At 34.2% G+C, this 18,596-nt stretch overlaps 1 protein-coding gene across 2 annotated transcripts; it reads left to right on the top strand.

Annotated features, from left to right (window-relative positions):
• Nucleotides 1–839: 839 nt before the first annotated feature.
• On the top strand, nt 840–18,314 carry LOC108681846 (coatomer subunit delta). 2 transcript variants are annotated; one of them, XM_018170919.2, is made up of 12 exons: nt 840–974; nt 5,469–5,732; nt 7,751–7,963; nt 9,439–9,615; nt 10,977–11,009; nt 11,929–12,101; nt 12,520–12,649; nt 13,460–13,540; nt 14,158–14,260; nt 15,036–15,204; nt 15,377–15,524; nt 16,253–18,314. In XM_018170919.2, the coding sequence occupies exons 1-12, from the start codon at nt 972–974 to the stop codon at nt 16,340–16,342; spliced, it is 1,584 nt and encodes a 527-aa protein (XP_018026408.1). In that variant the 5' UTR covers nt 840–971; the 3' UTR covers nt 16,343–18,314. The 2 variants fall into 2 exon arrangements, with proteins under 2 accessions (XP_018026408.1, XP_018026409.1); XM_018170920.2 differs by lacking the exon at nt 10,977–11,009 and having other exon boundaries at nt 841–974.
• The last annotated feature ends 282 nt before the right edge of the window (nt 18,315–18,596 follow it).

Here is an 18,596-nt window from a genome sequence, read left to right as displayed (position 1 = left end):
TGAACAAGAATCGGCAACAGGCCATGGGCCTATTTCTTCAGTGCCGACACTTCTATTCTATTCTAAAAAAATGAAACTCTTTGATGCTTCATTGGGGCTCCAACTATCCGAAAGGTCTTGGGCCAGCTGGGCATCTTATTTTTTTTTTTAATTGACTCCGACTGAAGTTCCCTAAGTTGACAGGACAACTCGTCACTACTAATCTCATAGATATAGGTCGACGTCAATTTGTGTTTCTTTTGCGTATTTATATTTGTAAATCCTTGCACTGCATACATAACAGAGCCGTTTGATCTTGTTACTGGGATACTTTTTTTTAGCGGGACCCAATCTGCGAATTTATTCTTGGAGCGAGAATAGTAACATATTGAAAAACGGAGATGGCATAAAATTGAAACTTTATTTCAAATTCGTACATATAAATTATAAAGTAACAATACAGGATGAAAAGTTTTTTTTCACGCATTGATAGAGTGCCGCATTCGGCGGCTTGGGTTTAATCGAATTGTATGGATTCATTCCTACGTAATATACGGGCCACTTGTATATAACAGAACAGATTCTCCTAGATTAGATCACTATCGCTAGTAGTATTGATCGAATTTTGTTATTGACTGACTCGTCGTTTTTAGATATTAATGGTAGTACCAACGTTCATAGGATAAATATGGCCTGCCACATCGTATACATATGGTTTTTATTCTATTATTAGAAATGTCAAAATATATCAAATTTCAATTTAGGCATACAGATTTTATCATATTGTAGGTTTTCGTAGATTTTTACAACTTTACAGGACTGTTAGCGAAGTAAGCGAAAATAGGCGACGACTTCAAGGCAAAACCGCTATGTTCAATGTCACTCAATAGCAACGTCAGCAGCGGGTTATGGTTTTGATTTTTGTGACTTCATTACCGTTGACCTGAATGTAACTTTGATATTTAGATTGAATCGGTTAAACACGCATCAAAATGGTATGTAAATTTGCGTAACTATTTATACGTCTTGTGCTTGTCATGATTATTATCAATTTATTATATGTTGACAGTTCTCTTATTTGCAACATTTTGTTTTGTCGGATCGGGGATATAGCTTAAAGCAGTTTTTTTACAAAATGTAAATATTTGTTGCACTTTTTTTTAATTGTGTGACAGGAGGAAAAGGTAGCTTACAGGAACAGGCATCATGAAAATGATGTACCTACCTAATTTGTAACACATTGAGAAAGAAGCATCTTAATAGGCTAATCATATGTACAGCCAGAGCCAGTACAGATAATAATATACTGTTGAATGTTGTAGCCTTGCATTTTTTGCCTGACTGTTAACTAGGTAGGCCTAGGCTAGGTATATAGTTTGTAATTCTATAAATTGTTTATAATTCGATAATAATGGATTTGGATTCTAGCCTGATTTACCAGCTCAGTCAAATAACTAGAAACTAGGTATGTTAACTGTAATGTTCATAAAATATTAGGTATACCGTAACATAAACATAGGATGGTAAGGGCTAAGGAAGCCACGTAAATTTCATATATTTTAACACGTTGACTCCAAAGTGGTGCATATGCGTACCACAAAATGTATTTCTCCAGGACATAGTGGTTTTAAGTGGTACATAATTCAGGTTGCCTAAAATTGGCCAAATCTGGGAACAAAAAAGGCCAATAACCCAATATATATCAGTTTATTTGTAGGTTCCGCTATAAAAATTCAATTTTTTTTCTTTTTGCAATATTCAAAATTTAATTGAAAGCAGCCATTCTAGTATGGAATATATCTACTTGGCGAGCCGTGACTGAATTTTTCGAGCCGTGGTTTTATGGATTTGCAAGCCNTTTTGAAATTACATAAAGACTATGAGAGGCAGGAGCCAGCAATTTATGGTGAGTGAAGCTAGAGTATAGACCTGTATTTTGCAGGTTTCAATTCAAGTTTAATTTAGCTAATAAGAAAATGGCATCATTTATAAGAAAAAAAGTGGTCTAAGTTACCCCATTTTACGGTACATCATTTTCATGATGTACCTAATTTCCGTGATTTGGTGCAGGATAGTGACAAACCTGAGACAAAGTACGGAGTCAAAGTGTTTGGCCAATTTTGAATGCTAGGCTGAAGTTTTCTTAAATTTCAGGTTAAAATGATTGTTTCATGGATAATTTTTTTAAATCTTGGCCATAATAAGCTGTTTTCATAATTTTTTCAGTGAAGAAATTGGGAAAACCCCATAGCCTAGTTTGAAAATGGTCAGATTCACAGGAAGTTTTTATCAGATTAACAGATTACTTCTGAGTTCTGCCTAATCTTCCACTTGCCACTTGGGATTTGAGCATCGTTGCAATGTAAACCATTTCAAAATTTGAGAATTAGATATAAGCCATTCTTAAACAGATTTGGAAAATTAGGCAGAAGTTTCATAAAATTGTGGGTACCTAAAAGCAATCATATTAGGGTAAACACACCATATTCTGACACTTTAAGGACGTAGCAAGAAATAAATGGCTATAAATAGATAACTGTATGCGCAACTTGAGTTCTGATTTGTTTACGTCTCTCTTAAAACACAACACAATGAGCCAGCAATGATGAAACGTCACAAACTGTTGCCATATTTATTTAAAAGCCTTTAGAATTCAAACCTACAAAATCGCTAAATTCAGACACTGTGTGTGACTAAGTGCGGCATATTGTGAGACTAATTCCGACAGTGCTTCAAAATCGTTATTCGTAATTCCGACACCCTGTGTTGAAATTCCAACACCCTGTGTGATCTGTGTCGGAAAATGACAGTAAATGATACCCTGTGTGTTGTAATTCCAACACCCTGTGTCAGAATTAGTTTTTATGTGTCTAAAACTGTCTCTTAAATCAACCATCTATTAATTTATTTACCACTTGAAATCAGCAAATACAGGTATACTGAAAGGATTCCTAATATATTCACAGACTTACTTAAAAGTCTCAAACCATAATATTCTTTCTACACAAACAGTTTATTACTATTTAGTAAATTAGTAAAACAAGGTCAACTATCAACTTTCATACATGTTTCAATGTTCTCACTAGTTGACTTGGACTTTTGCTCTGCGGATCCTTACATTTTCCCGCTAGACCTAGTGTTTTGCGGAAATCTGGCGCGCAATAGTATGACGTCACTATTTTAACCATCTACGCATGCGTGGAACTAAGACCAAGCTTAATATAAAGGAAAAAGTTGAGGGGTGTTGGAATATGGTGCGTTTACCCTACTGATGTTGTTTTTCTTTCAAATTTAAATTGCTAAAATGGCTTCTACCAAATTTTCCACTTTTGCCCTTGAGAGTTAAATGAGATGAAAACATCTGTGCTTGTGGTAAATTTCACCTGTTCCTATTGTTCTCGAATAATTTTACTGAATAATTTTGAAGAATTATGCATTTTGAACAAAACTTTCAAAAATGCAGGGTTGGCGATTTTTTTGATTTTTTTAAAAAAATCAAAAAAATCAAAAATCAATGATTTTTTTGATTTTTTCATGATTTTTTTGATTTATTTGATTTTTTTGATTTTTTCAACTTTTTTGTCTTTTTGAAGTGGTATTTTTTATGTTGCAATTAGCCTAACTAACAATAACAGTATATGGATCATAATGGATGGCTAAAAAGGGCACTTATTGCCTTCAATAATGGCCAACAGGCCAAGGTAGTGTTTACCACTTAGGGATTTTTGGGTAAACAATTATTGGTAAGTCTATTCATTAGCTTTGTAAAGTTTGTATGGAGCAAGGTAATGAGCTAAATATTGACCATTTAACTGGCTTCAATATACAAAAACACTTCAGGAATGCAGATCTNAAAAAAATCGAAAAAATCAAAAAAATCATGATTTTTTTATAAAAAAATCAAGTGATTTAATCACATGATTTAATCATTTTGATTTAATCATTGCCAACCCTGCAAAAATGTATAAAAAAATCTGTTCTGTAATTTTAGAAAAATTTCTGCCTGATATTCCTTCCATATGATACATGTTGCTTGTTAATTATTATATAATTGATGATAATTGATGGAAATTTTGTTAGCAATCCCAATGGGAAAATTAGGCAGAAGTCACAGTTAACCACCCTTGAATCATACAGATATGCCAATTAGTGTGGCCAATTTCATGTTACTCAGGCCTCTTCTATATTTCTTTATTGAAAAATAAGAAAAATTGCATATTTTTGCATTCAATAGTTTGAAATCACTTGTGAAACAATCATTTTTATCTGCAATTTTAGGAAACTTAGACTGCTCAATATTCCAAGTTGGTTAGCCATTGGAAATGAAAGTATTTAAACAAGTGAGTTGACATATGACTTTTTGACCCTGTATGAGCAATGGACAAGTGTAGAAATGTGCATAAATTTAAAATTCTGAAGCTAGTTGCAAAAACCTAGAGGTATTCTAAAAAATACCGTATGCATTTTTTTGTAAACTGTACATACATGTTGAAGGAAATTTTAGGAGTAATTTATAGTTGAATAATTTATTGATTACACATGCTAATTAAATTTAATTGTTATCAAATTTGAACATTCATATGTTCAAGAAATAATGTAATTTTAAATTGATTCAAAATCATTGTTACTGTTAATAATAGAATATTAAATAAAAAATATGGCAAGAGCATCAATTTTGATTTTGAGCAATCAATTTTCTGTAGATGATAATAGTAATCAAATTCTTAGCATAATTAGGGTGATGCAGTACCACTGTGCAAAGTTGGGCAATTGTCACCGAGATCAGGTTTCTAGGCCTAAAATGTTGACAGTATATAAAAAATTTATGGCTAGAACTATCTGAGTTTTGAAGATTTTTGCAAAAAATACATGTTAAGAGGAATCTATTGTTATGATCTTTGGATTACATATATGGATTTTAATGCTGATATTGCATATAATATATAAACATTTGCTTGTTCTTTGCACCCTAACCCAGGATGCCATGCATGTTTCTGTGGATAGATGATTGCTGCTTGACAAAGGCATGATAAAAATACTCTTATGCACAAACCAGGAAATTTGGTAGAAGTTTTTTTGTTGATTAGAAATTACCATTATACTTGCACTAGGGTAATTTAGTGGGCACGTTTCATGTAAAGCAGCCATTCATAAATGTTAATTATAAATTGTAAATTTTCTGCCACCTACTCTAATATCTGATGCTTTCATGACAAAATTCTTACAAGTTAGGTTTTGAGCAGTATGATTGAACATTATGCACGATAGGTACTGTATATAGGTACTGAGGATGTAATAATTGAATTCAAAGTACATGACCATACAACCACATAACATGATAATGCCATGCTCTGTTTAGAATAATATTGAATACTTTTTATTGTTATAATTCATAAATATTAATTTGAATTTTTTTTTCAATAAAAGTTTTCATTGTTTAGGTACCATTTCCATAGCCAAGTCATCCTAATTGAATAATTTTATTCCAGGTGCTTCTTGCTGCCGCAGTGTGCACAAAGGGCGGCAAGGCCCTGGTGTCAAGGCAGTTTGTGGAGATGACCAGAGCTCGGATTGAAGGATTGCTGGCTGCCTTCCCTAAGCTGATGAGCACTGGACGCCAACATACATTTGTGGAGACAGAAAGTGTCCGCTATGTTTACCAACCTTTGGATCTGCTCTACATGCTTCTTATCACCACAAAAGCTTCTAACATTCTTGAGGATCTTGAAACTCTCAGACTTTTTTCAAGAGTGGTAAGTATGTTGGGGGTTTCTTTAAGGGGACCGGCTACCCTAAAATTTTCAATTTTGGCGTTTTTCGGTTTTTGTGCTCATCTGAAAGCTGAAATTCTGCTCTTTCCAATGGTACCACTGCCATCGCTGTACGCCAATATTTACGTTCATGACGTCTCTTTAAAGGGAAGCGGGTGGGAGAGTTCTTTAAGTAATTAGATATAAAATAATTAGCTGCTGAAATCTTTAAATATAGTTTCTACTTGAGTTGTGCTGCAGTTACATGCTTAGTCTCATCTTAAAGCTGACATTTGGAGCTTTCCAACGATACTACTGCGATCCATGTACGGCAATATTGACGCAGACGGCCGGGCTTTAATGGGGGCGGGGGTGGAGTTCCTTCACTAAATAGACCTAAGAAAATTAGAGCGGCAAGACTACATATCTTGGTGTATCTGGCATCTGAGCTCAGTTACCCTCCTAACTTTGTACGTAGAGGTGCGCTACAAGATGCTGCTTGCATCCTTGAGTGGATTAAGCTACAGAAGCCTGTAGTTTGGTATCCATGCTACATTGAGTGCCTATTTCGAGGCGCACGGGACTTTGTCACGCCGTCCTGAAAAGTTCAACTTATTGTCACGGAAAATGTATTTCCTCCTACAGTTTTCAAGCTACAGCAATGAGACATACACCATTCGATTTGTAATGAAATTACCTAAAAATTTGATGATCATTTTTTTTAATTTCTGTCTGGTTCGTTTTTTATATGGGGAGAAGGGGGGGGGGGGGAAATGAGAAAAATGGGATAAAACGCGCATAAAAAAACTAAGGGGAAAATGAGAAAAGTGATCATCAAATTTTTAGGTATGGTCCTTACGAACCGAATGATACGTGTCTCGATGTTGTAGGATGATATTTGTAGGAGGAGATAGATTTTCTAAAGTACCCCCTTTTTAGCCGTTTTCTATGAATTTCACGTTTTCTATCAATTTTTTGAAAAATTTATACGAGCAAATTGTTTTTTATTTTACATTTTACGTATGAATACGAAATTTCAGCAAGATTGGAAGATAAATGTAGAAGTTAGAGGGTAGCCGGTCTGGAGGGTAGCCGGTCCCCTTAAGAAATACTAATGAGTGGTCTGGACATGTAATTTTTTCATGGAGTGTAAAGTGAATTGCCCCATTCTTTTATAGTTGTTAGTTCTTATCCTGAATTACAACAATAAATTCAAACATGGTGTTGCAGTATATATTTGCATTGTCTATTAGCTTTTTTCTGGCTGATTAGGTGCACCTGTAACTACACTTGGTCCTATGTGATGTCATAAAATTATGATATATGGTAAAAGTCAGCCAAAATAATCACATCTGTAAGCAGCACAAGGCTCATTTGTAACTTTGATATGTAAAAAAAAAGAATTTTCATTTATGTATTTGAAAAGAGATAGCTTAAATAATATTAATAAGAGACCATATAATGTTGCAAGTTAGAAAGCATTTTAATCAGATTTGTCTATAGACATACATGGATGACCTGTCATTAAAAATTAGTTTAGAATGCCTGCATATTTTAGTCTGGTGATTAAAATTGGGTTTACCTGTAAAAAAAATTCTCCTAATAAACTCCAATTCAGAATTTCTTTTCCGTTCAATATAAAAATCAGGAGGAATTATGATTTGTAAGAATTGTATTATAACCACAAAGAGGTTTAATATTATCGTTCACAACTAGGATTTTATTTTGCATGTTTTTTTATATATTCCATGAAGTTTTCCATGAACATTATACAGTATAGAAAAGATTGTATAAAATGTAAGCTATTAAAGAATAGATTACTACGTACTCTCATTTATATGCAAACATAATATGTGAATCATGAATGCACTCTTTGTTTCATGTCTTATGAAAGAAAACCAATCAATTCTGTGTTGAAAATTTTTTGATAGTGTTGGTGCTAATGTTGTAGTTTCTATCTAGATATATTTTCAAAGTTTATGTGATCTTTCTGATGGACTAATTTGTGGATATATTTGCAGGTTCCTGAATATTGCCGCAGCTTGGATGAAAAGGACATTTCTGACAATGCCTTTAACCTCATATTTGCTTTTGATGAGATTGTTGCACTCGGTTACCGTGAGTCTGTCAACCTGGCACAGATCAGAACTTTTGTTGAGATGGACTCCCATGAGGAAAAAGTCTTCCGAGCTGTTCGAGAGACACAGGAGCGTGAGGCTAAGACGAGGATGAAGGTTAGTTCTACTATATTTGTACAAGTATTTTTCTTTACTTTATTGCAGTTGAGTACGATATCAAAGGGCAAAAATTATTTTTCAACTTTAGGACTAATAATGACTTTTTATTAGAAGGGTACTGGTATTTCAATTAAAATAAATGAACATCTTTTGATTGGCATGGGAAACTACTGATTGATAAGCTTTTTACCATTTTTTTTACCTTTTTAACCATGTGTGTTAATAGAAAGTTGTGTTATATAAAAGTTATTCTTTACGCAGTAACTGATATGATATCTGTCCTGGTGGTAAAATTTCTTGAGATTCTTTGGTGGCTGCCATTAGAGCGTGTAAGCAAGACCATGGTATAATCTACTACTGAGTTTTCAGGAGTTGTCTTTTCTTAATTTAATTCATTTACTACTTTTTATTTCAGGAAATTGTTTTGCGCGGCTCAGCAAAATTGAACAAATGTGTTTATATTTTAGGTACACTTGAAGATGAATCCAGTAATGTGTTGCTCGTAACAAAAATTACGTGATTTTTTAATACTATTGTATTTGGAGTGTGATTGATTTGAATTGATCTCATTGGCAAATGAGATGAAAAATTTGTTTTCCCAACTGCACAGTCGAACTGTATTCATGATTCTATAATTTCCCTGCTTGTGTATAAATGATGTGAACTTTAAAATTGTTTGTGGATTATATAAAATGGACAAATTTATTAAACTAACAAAAAGTGAAGTATAAATAAAACAAGTAAAAAAACTTTTAAAAACCACATTTTCTTAACAGACAAAAGGAAAAACATATACTCATACATTACATTTAAGTTATGTAAAATGATATGTAATGTTATGTAGGAGTAAATGTTTTTATTTTTTGTCCGTTAAAAGAAAATGTGGTTTTAAAATTTTTTTTTATTTGTTTTACTTCATTATTTTTAGTTTTGTAAAAACCAGAAAAACGTGGTTTTTAAAAATGGTTTTTATATTTATTTATTTTCTACTTTTTAGTTTGCAATTTTAGCTATTGAAATCAATTTCCAGGGTTGGCAAGTGTGGATGTTTGAGAAAAAAACTCAATTCCAAACCGTGAATTTGTAGTTTTTTTATAATTTTTTACTTTTTTTCTAAATTTTTTTTATTTATTACTTATGATAATAATATCTTGAATTGTTAGGCAGCATAAGCATGCATGCCAAATATAAAGTTTCTAGGATGTTCAGAAGAGCTCTAAATTAAGCTCTGAATTTTTGATGACTGACAGACAGACAGACACAAAACAAAGCTAAGAAAAACGTGGTAAAAAATTATCAAAAATAAGAATTTTACTAACCAATTTAATATTTTTTTCTTGTAAATTTTTGTGCCTATTTGTTTATTCTATATATTGTAAATATTCTGTATAATTGAACTGGTGTAAAAACAGTTGCTTTAAACTATTTTGAGTAATTTAAACCAATGATAAAGATAATGCTTGATATTACAGGAAAAGGCTAAGGAGCTTCAGCGCAAGCGTTATGAGGAGATGAAGCGCGGAGGTGGCAAGAGTGGCATGGGTGGTGGCTATGGCAGCAACGCCAGCAGCATGGGCAACTACAACTCTGGCAACTCTGGTGGCTTCTCCATCCCTGCTGTCCCAGACAACATTGCTCGTGCTGCTCCTGTGAGATGTGATGAGTTGCATTCTCTGATAATTATTAAAGTATAATTAAATTGAATTATTAAAGAAGAGATATGCATCAAGTGGTCATTCTACAGTGGTAAGAATTTACCAAAATGGAACTCACAGAAAGGGTGACCAATCTGTACAGTATATATTTGCCCAACCCCTCCACTCTAGTAGGTATTAAATGAGGGACACATTGGTTTGGACTCAATTACGTATATTTGTGTCTAAAGTCTTGGTAACTACATGTTATCGTTACTGGGAAAATGGTTGAATCTTCCATTTGTGTAGCTCGTCATCTCTGTTATCTCAAATTTAATTACCGTGCTGTTTATAGCCAACAAGTGTGGCTTTCTTTGTCGTCAATTGTTGTATACATTCAAATGAGTTGTGGTAATCATCACCATGAGTTGTGGTAATCATCGCCATGAGTTGTGGTAATCATTGCCATGAGTTGTGGTAATCATTGCCATGAGTTGTGGTAATCATTGCCATGAGTTGTGGTAATCATTGCCATGAGTTGTGGTAATCATTGCCATGAGTTGTGGTAATCATCGCCATGAGTTGTGGTAATCATCGCCATGAGTTGTGGTAATCATCGCCATGAGTTGTGGTAATCATCGCCATGAGTTGTGGTAATCATCGCCATGAGTTGCAGTAATCATCGCCATGAGTTGTGGTATTCAACACCATAACATAGTGCGTTCTCTGCTTTCAATAAACAAAAATCTCGCACCCTAGACATTTGCCCTTAACAGTTTAATGACTTTAATTAGGTATTCATCAAGATTGCCTCAACATTTTTGAGAGTGGAAGAGATTCGAGTGATCTACTTCCTAACTAGAGAAAATAACCTAATGAATATAATTACCTTATATTCTTCAAACTCACTTGGTATGCCCATTCAATTCATTCATCTCCAGCTTCATTGAATTATGGGCGAGTTTTATTTTTGAATATAGACCAAATATTTTGTAAACCATTGTTTGTGAAGGCTATGCTACATTTTAGCATCAAAAGTTGCTATTCCTTACAAAGAACAACTTGTGTCGATTTTGTTATGCATCAATACAATGAACAACCTTGGACTCGTGTGCCAAACAATTTGTGTTTCAATTTCACTTACGTATGCTGTGAAATATGAAATAGTCTGCCTAAAATAAGTTATAATTATTCAATTAATACTCTACAGTTGAGAATTACTCAAGTTATTGTATTTTATTTTTGAATACTATTTTTCAAGATTAAACGATGCCCTAATGAACTAGGTATACGTAACTACTGTAAATTTGAATGTTGTTGGATACTTAGAAGTTTCTGTGGAGTCACAGAATGTAATCTTGTATCTCTTCTTGCAGCAATGCTTTATCGCTGCTGTGATCATTCCTGAGGTATATTTATTTCTAGTGTCTGCATGCCATGCATTTATTAAAGCACTTGGCCTAATTTTGCTTTATTATTGAGCATCCAATTTTGACGCATCATTCTATTTCATACACTATGCTATCCGAATTTGTATGTTTTCAGTAATTTGATCCAAATCCTTTCAGTAGATTGAATGTTATTTAATTTATAACTGAAAGTTAATGTATGCTTGATTTTGAGAGGGTCCTTCGCTGATATTTATTATGAAGAAATCTACTTTTTCTTCTATTTTTGACTATCTTGTTGTACCTTAAAATATTCACAAATTTTAGGCATTGTCTTTAGGCATTTTAATATATATCTTGATTAACGTTCCATTGCAGTGATTTTTTTTATAGTTCAATTTTGATCAATGCTGACAGAAACGGCATAGATGTTTACATTCAACATATGCACATTTTTGCACGTCATGGTAGTTCTTCTTACTTGAGTAGCTTTTCTTAGCATCAATATATTTTGGCGCTCAACTTATTTGTATCTCCTTTCAATTGTCCTAATTTATTTGTTTCTATTCTATATTTATGTAAATTAAAAATCATCAATTTTCGCATTATTACTATTTTATTTCCATGAATGAATGTGTGTCTAAGCTCTTTTTTCCAGTCTTATTTAAGGGACTATTAGTGTAGTTGTACTTCATGTAACTCACTTTATAAGATTCAATTTATACCAATACTTGCATACTATATAACCCTGAGATATAGGTAAAAGGGCTTCCATTCCATGATGGAGCTTAGTACACAGCTGATTATCCTGATATTTTCTTCGACTAAAAGCTCCTTATTGTCTAGAATAAAACAGACATTGTATCATCACACTCACATTATTTTAAACAGCTTTCACTGTGAATTTTTTAATAGGTGACCTTTAAAATTTTGGTTGCAGGAGCCTCGGTCCAGCAAGGTTCCTGTAGGTGGGAAAGCTATGAAGTTGGGCAGCCGTGCTAAGGACGTAGACAGCTTCGTGGACGCCCTCAAGAGCGAGGGCGAGCGCATCAGCACCGCGGCTGTGGACGACAAGAGGGCGCTGCATGTCGAGCCTGATGTCCACACTGAGCCGTTCGTGTCGTCCTTTACCTATTATGCTATTATAGAGAACTACTATGTAGATTAACACTACTTATAGATTAACATTACACATTATATAACAACGTTTAGATTGTAACATCCTTTTAGAATTAGATTATAGCATCATTACACATGCTGCACGTGGAGCCTGAAGATCACACTGAGCTGTACGTGACATTCTTTATCCTATTAAGCTATTATGGAAAACTATCTATAGTATTGTTAGGCAATTGCAACACTACATCCAGCATATTGAAGCTAGATTAAATTATATTTCTCTTGTAAAATCCACTGGCAATCCCCTGTACTAACAGCAACAATTCAGGGTTGCTTGTTCTTTCTTACGGCCTTTGCAGGCTTCAACTTTAAAAAGTGTTCAGTCTTTTTTTAAGATTGTATGTTGTTGCAGGGTGCACATTCTTGTGTGCGAGGACTTGACTGTCCATGCAGGGCGTGACGGTGGCTTACGCAACCTGGAGGTGCAGGGCATCTTGAAGCTGCGCATCTCCAGTGCTGAGCACGGCTTCATCCGCGTCCAGGTATCCTGGCGTGGACCTTTAAGTAGTAGAGAACTATTATTTATTGTTTGACCTGCGTCAAAAACATTGCCTTGAGTTCCCCCTACTACCCTATCCTTGTGAATGAAATGAATATCAGACAAACACAACTCGTGTCATTTTGACCTGCCCACAAATCATTGAATTATCAATATCACTCAATTGATTGAATTGTAAATTCACTAGAAATGCTGAATTTTTGTGCAATTTTCACTGTATTTGAATTTCTTACAAATTATTAAATTCATTTATATTTCTTTTCTTGAGACAAAATACTGAAATTTAACAAATACTGTGATTAAGCTCAATATTCTTAACATCTGATATTTTGTAGAATCAATAGTGCAAATATTAAACCAACTTTATTCGTATTAAAATCATAAGGTTACTGACATTAATAAAAGATTTCCCTTTTTCTGTGTAATAAAATACTCAAAAAGAGCATCAATTTATGTCCAAGCTTAAACTTTTCCTTGAATGCGTATTAACCATACCATGTTTCTTAAAATCTCTGCCCAAAAATATCAATCCTGGCATTTGGTTTGTGTTTGAGGCCGCATTATCAGGCTCATGTTAATTACCTTTCATCTTTTATCTTCCATAGGTTATTGGTCTTATTTTTATTGTCTTGAATGAAATGTTACCCAGAACCACTCAATCATTTCTCTTGGATTGTAATTTATCTTCTTTCCGAGAATAACAACTTTTTCCATCATGGTAGGAAAATATACCTATACATGTTTTTAAATGCTTTCCTGTTTGTATTTTCACTCCTATGTTCTTTCAAACCAGGTTGACAACCAAGAAGAACGGGGCATTCAACTGCAGACTCACCCCAATGTCGACAGAGAGCTGTGGCGTGCATGTTCTCAGGTATGTGGCGTGCATGCTCTCATGACAATGAAACACGCGTCTCTACTCTCCCAACACGCGTCTCTACTCTCCCAACACGCGTCTCTACTCTCCCAACACGCGTCTCTACTCTCCCAACACGCGTCTCTACTCTCCCTTTGTGCCGATTTGGTCCAATTTTCTGAAAATTTTTGTGCATTTCAGGACACCTTCATTACTGAACAAAATCCAAGTAATCTACCTGTGTAAATTCAAGATCTTTCTCAAGTTATTCTTATAATTTCTTTCTCTAAATTAGCATTATGTTTATTTGAACTCAAATCACTTAAAATAGGATTTAAAATTTTAACCTGATGCAGTGGTGGTAGTTGGAAGGAGGAAGTTCATAGCACAGCACATCGCGGTTATGTGTCATGGTAGAAAATATGTTTAAATGACATTTTGTGTAGGATAAAAAATTATTTTTGCGTACGATTTTGCGAGTGTAGTAACTGTCTTGAATTCTTTTCAAATTTTATCTATTCCATACAGTGTACTTTTCTTAAAAATTAACCTAGCCTTGAAACTTTCATCTAAAAATTTATTAGAACTAGCGATTTCATTCTGTATTTCTTTTTAACTTAGTATACGTACTGCAGGTTGGCATGAAGCAAAGCAACAAGCCTTTCCCGGTCAACACGGACGTCGGTGTCGTCAAATGGCGTTTCCAGACCACAGACGACGGCCATATTCCGCTTACAAGTTAGTGTCTTATTTCGTTTTTTCTGATCTATATCTATATTATTATTATATTTATTATTATTTAGGTTTGGTTCTAACCTATTACCGGTGAACTAATATGTGCTTATGTTGTTTTTATACATTTATTATTATTATTATTATTATTATTATTATTATTATTATTATTATTACTATTTTTTATTTTATTTATCGATCATCATCGAACGATTATCATCGGTTAGACCCAAACATACTACTAAGACCAATTGTTCATCTATTCGTTTATCATCTCATTTTTTAGCTCAAAACAATCATTCATTGGTTTATTAGTACCTACTGCACTCAAACATCTCTTCTTTTGGAGCTCAAAACAATCATTCATTGTTTAGTCTCAAGCCTATTAGTGCTGCACTCAAATGTCTCTCTCTTTTTTTTTTTTGCCTTCTTAAGTTGAACTACATGACCACATCACTCGCGATGAGTTACCTACATGATATATTCATGAATTTCATATTTAAACTTACGAATACTTTATTCTGTATTTGTTTTCATTCATTCTGTATTGAACTCTGAGTTCAATAACGTGAAGTCGCGCTTGACAGTTCCTGGATGGCGACCGGTGGGTTATGTATATATATTTACCATACGATTTATATAAGATATATTGCAGTTTCTATGAAGAAAAAAAGGATAGTTAGTATTTTCAATATCGGATTCAAAGAATGCCGACAATTCAGGCTGTCCTGTCCAATAGAGCTACTATAATTTTTAATAGCAACCTTAATATTTTTTTTAGTCAACTGCTGGCCACAAGAAGACGGCAGCGGCAACTGCGACGTGAATATTGAGTACACGCTTGAGGACTCATCCCTGGAACTCAACAACGTCAGTATCTCCGTGCCTTTGTGCTCTGGGGCGCCGCCCCCTGTTGTCAGGAACTGTGATGGCACCAATGAGTACGACAGGTACGTGAGAGAGGTGCGAGGTTCTCTCATGAACTGAGCCAATCTTTAAATAATCTTGGAAACTGTAATGGTTGGCGTTGATCGTAATAACTGTAATTTTAGTGTACTTAGGGTACAACGCACACAAGATAATCGTAGTATCGATCATGTTATCGTTGGGTTGTTTGTGCAGGAGCCACAGCGCGCTGGTGTGGAACATCCCGCTGCTGGATGCCTCGACGCCCTCAGGCACTCTGGACTTCACAGCCCGCGGGTCACCTGACACCTTCTTCCCCGTCACTGTCTCCTTCACCTCCACCAAAACTTTCTGCAACCTCAAGGTAAGGGAGAAATTATCAGCATAAGTTCGATTAATCACGCACTAATTGGGCCGTACTATCAAAACGTTGATTAAACATAGCGGTTTGCGTACATGCAGCGCGCCTTGGTACATTTAGCGGCCTATTTCTCATCTGTGATTAGTGGGTTTAGCTTGAATAGTCGTCAGTGATTGTCTGAGTTGAGAACGCATAATTATTTTTGATAGTATGACACCTGACGTGACTTTCATTGAAAAATTCTAACTTATTCAAAGCTTAGAAGTAATTATGGAATTGATTTTTAAAATATAAGGTTAATAAAACTCTAGATTGTTGATAAAACTAAGGTTAATAAAACTCTAGATTGTTGATAAAACTAAGGTTAATAAAACTCTAGATTGTCTGTATAGGTTTTATTAATTACTTCCTCTTGTGACTTTCATTAAGAACTTGTGCCTCATTCTAAGTTATAATGGAAGAAGCTATTAATCGGGGAAATTCAAGAATAATAACACGAGAGATATGTAGATGACATTATCGAATTATTCCAGAAAATCCAAGAATAAGAACAAGATAGGTCCATAGAAGATTACTGAATTGAGATAATCTAAGATTAATAACGAGGTTCCAAGAAAATTATTGAATTAGGGAAGAAAATCTTGCGTTGGTAATGAGAAAGAGTTAGGAGGAATTGTTGAATTAGTCGAGAAAATTTAAGAATAATAATAACATTAGAAATATCTTGGCAGGTTCGCGACGTAGTGAGCATCTCGGACGGCAGCTCTGTGAACTACAGCACAGAAACGCTTCTCCGCACCACGTCTTACCAAATCGATTGAGCTGATGGCATCGCACTCTGTATAAGGTTATCAGAGATAATGTGCAGCCAATCCATTACCTTCCTTCACTTGGCAGGGACCTTCTAAATACATTAAAATTGGTGCCCCGAAGTGTTTAATATGCAATGATTTGATGTCATAGCTAAAAAAATTTGTTGGTCGACGCGCTTTATTCTCCTGAACTTCTACAATGAAAATTCTAAAACTTGTTCCAGGATGTATTCACAAACTAATCCGAGGAGTGATGTCATGGCAATTAACAGTCGTCAACTTATGTTTAAAGTTCAACCATGTGGTCGATGAAACTCAACATTACTGAGACTGTCATTCAATACAAAAAGTTCAGAAATTTAATTGCCTCTCAACTCTGGCGACTTTTCGTCGAATGTTTACCAGCAGGATAATTTTTGTTGCGCTTTACATCTAAGAGCTTTGAACTTCATGGGGCAGTTTTCTTTAAATCTTAGCAGCCATTTTTCACATGCTAAACTAAAAATTTTTCTCCAAATAACGTATTTGTTAAATGAAGCTCTGCTTCAATTTTTAAGTGCCTTCAGTTTCAAGATCAGATGACAGGTTCATTCATTTGGGTATCAATGGTAAGTTTTTAATATGTTAGTAGGTGGAAGGAACTCTAATTATTGATGCTGCCCATATGTAACGAGTAATCTTCCATTCCTTTTTCTCTTCTGGAACTAAATATCGCTTGTGTCTTCAGTAAATTCATAATAAATTTTATAACGTCACACCGCGAAAACTGTGTTTATAATAGTTTTTATAATTTATTCATACATTCGAAATTTAGTTCGTCACTGTATTTCCATCAGTAATGATAGAAGTAATAAAAAAAATTGATATTTTGTTATTAAATCCGCTGCCGTAAAAAGTAAAGTAATTTCTTTTCTCTAATTTCGAAAAATGTATTGCTAGTGTTCGATCTGTTTCAGAGAGAGTTCGGTATTAAATTAGGTTATGAAATTCTTATCAAATTTCGTTGAACTTATAGAGGTAAAAATGTTGCAATTACATACATGCATTGCAGTTCAAGATACTTTTCCATATAATGATTGTTATTTTTGAGCAATCTAAGGACTCAACTACTGCCTGAATATTGTTTCTGTTTTCAACTATTGCCTGAATATTGCACCAAACCTAAGGATGTTCATCATGCTTTCCAAAGCATCGAAAAAAATCTCTTTGGTTTTCCCAAATTATTTTCTGCCACTGTTATTGTGAGATATTTAATGTTCTGACATCCTGTAATTATTACGTGTATCTCCCAACAAGATGTTATCAGTAATCGTCAATGTCATGGAAATGTAATCCTATTCTACTCGTTAATTTGTGCGACTAGGCATGCATTTCTGATAGGTTCTGATAATTATTTTTCCACTTAAGAGACTGAGTGCAATGAGCTTGAAATAGATCACCCATATTTTGCCGAGTATTGATTCAGCGCAGCCTGGATTCCTTATTACATAGTTTTTTATTTTGGTTTTTGTCATCATTTTGAATCTTCTGTTTAGCTAATGTATTTACTGTCACGACGCTGAAATATATTTAGTTTTTAAATGCAAAATGAGCATCTTGAGCTCAGCGAAATATTTGTTTCGCTACTGAATTTGTGTTCTCAGATACAGGGATTGGCAGCAATGTTGATGGCATTTCACTATTAATATTCGTTAAATAACGATCAAGCGATGGCCTCTGTAGCTTAAAAATATTGGGAAAATTATTTAATTGCTAGAACTATTAAAAATACTAGCATTTTTAAAGAATATTTGTATTGCTCCGTTTATTCCCGATTTTCTAGCGTGTTAATGTAGCGATATTCAGAGTTGTAAGGCGATTACTATCGTTGACGAATTCTTCTTACTTTCTAGTGGAAATTAATATTATTTTATGTTCAAGTTTTCTGGAGATTGAAGTTGGGTGGTTCTCTTCAACGCATAGAAATATATTTAATAGCAAACGTGCCTTTTAATTATGAAGTTGAATTACCATCTTGGTTGAGTTTACTTATAGCCAAAAGATTATAAGTCCCGTCTAGACCTTTGCGTTTTTTAACAAATACTACAAGCTAAGGCAACTCTTCTTGTATTTGCAATATGTATGTACCGACGTAAACATTCATCATGCACAAAGGTCTTTTCCACTTCTCAAAAGTCTCTTTGTTGGAAATTAGTGCCCCTTTCCTCGACGGGCTCACTGGTATGGTCGAAGATCAACATAACTAATATATTTACGCTAAAGT

The sequence above is a fragment of the Hyalella azteca genome, unplaced genomic scaffold (genome assembly GCF_000764305.2).
Source record: "Hyalella azteca isolate HAZT.00-mixed unplaced genomic scaffold, Hazt_2.0.2 contig17651, whole genome shotgun sequence".
Taxonomy (NCBI): domain Eukaryota; kingdom Metazoa; phylum Arthropoda; class Malacostraca; order Amphipoda; family Hyalellidae; genus Hyalella; species Hyalella azteca.
The sequence above is the reverse complement of the archived record's forward strand: the minus strand, read 5'-3'. Positions and strand labels throughout refer to the sequence as shown.

Bases quoted from the DNA above. Each gene is read 5' to 3' on its own strand.
- LOC108681846 (XM_018170919.2), top strand. The intron at 7,964-9,438 runs GTTAGTTCTACT...TTGATATTACAG, and splicing joins AGGCTAAGACGAGGATGAAG to GAAAAGGCTAAGGAGCTTCA. The intron at 12,650-13,459 runs GTATCCTGGCGT...CTTTCAAACCAG, and splicing joins ACGGCTTCATCCGCGTCCAG to GTTGACAACCAAGAAGAACG.